Source organism: Mesitornis unicolor, unplaced genomic scaffold (genome assembly GCF_000695765.1).
Source record: "Mesitornis unicolor isolate BGI_N332 unplaced genomic scaffold, ASM69576v1 scaffold8350, whole genome shotgun sequence".
Classification (NCBI taxonomy): Eukaryota; Metazoa; Chordata; class Aves; order Mesitornithiformes; family Mesitornithidae; genus Mesitornis; species Mesitornis unicolor.
Window position 1 is genome coordinate 27,142 of NW_010157519.1, and position 384 is coordinate 27,525.

The 384-nt window shown below is 59.6% G+C and overlaps 1 protein-coding gene across 1 annotated transcript in view; it reads right to left on the minus strand.

Moving 5' to 3' along the window:
- Positions 1-369, minus strand: part of SLC26A4 (solute carrier family 26 (anion exchanger), member 4) — a 24,185-nt gene extending 23,816 nt beyond the window's left edge. Inside the window, exons 1-2 of the mRNA XM_010180322.1 lie at positions 250-369; positions 1-122 (exon numbers count right to left, since the gene is read on the minus strand). The exon at positions 1-122 is cut by the window's left edge and continues 35 nt beyond it. Of these exons, the coding sequence (XP_010178624.1) occupies positions 1-122; positions 250-369 (242 nt within the window). The remainder of the gene's footprint in view (positions 123-249) is intronic.
- Between the last annotated feature and the right edge of the window lie 15 nt (positions 370-384).

Below are 384 nucleotides of genomic sequence, written 5' to 3' on the forward strand. Positions count from 1 at the left end.
CTCCCCCCCCCCACCCCCCCCTCCACCCGGTTGTGGGCCAGCCACTCCAGGATAGGCAGAAAGGACTTGGTAATCTGAAAGGCCCTTTTCCTCGAACATCTGCGAGAAAACAAGTGGTGAACATATCATAGGGAGCTGCACCTGGAAAGCCCCCAACAACCTGAAGCTGACAGAAAGCCGGGGCGATGCCCATTTTAAGAGGCAGAGACCGGAGTGGTCGTGTCCTCCGGGCAGAGATGGGGCAGGTACTGGTGTCACTGGTATCCCAGTGCTGTCTCCTGAAGAAGGCACCACCCCACGGGCATCTTCGATCCGAAGGGAAGCAGAGATGGGTCTGCCACCGGGCTGGGGCTGTTTGGGCCGCTTCATCTCTCGTTCCACGGC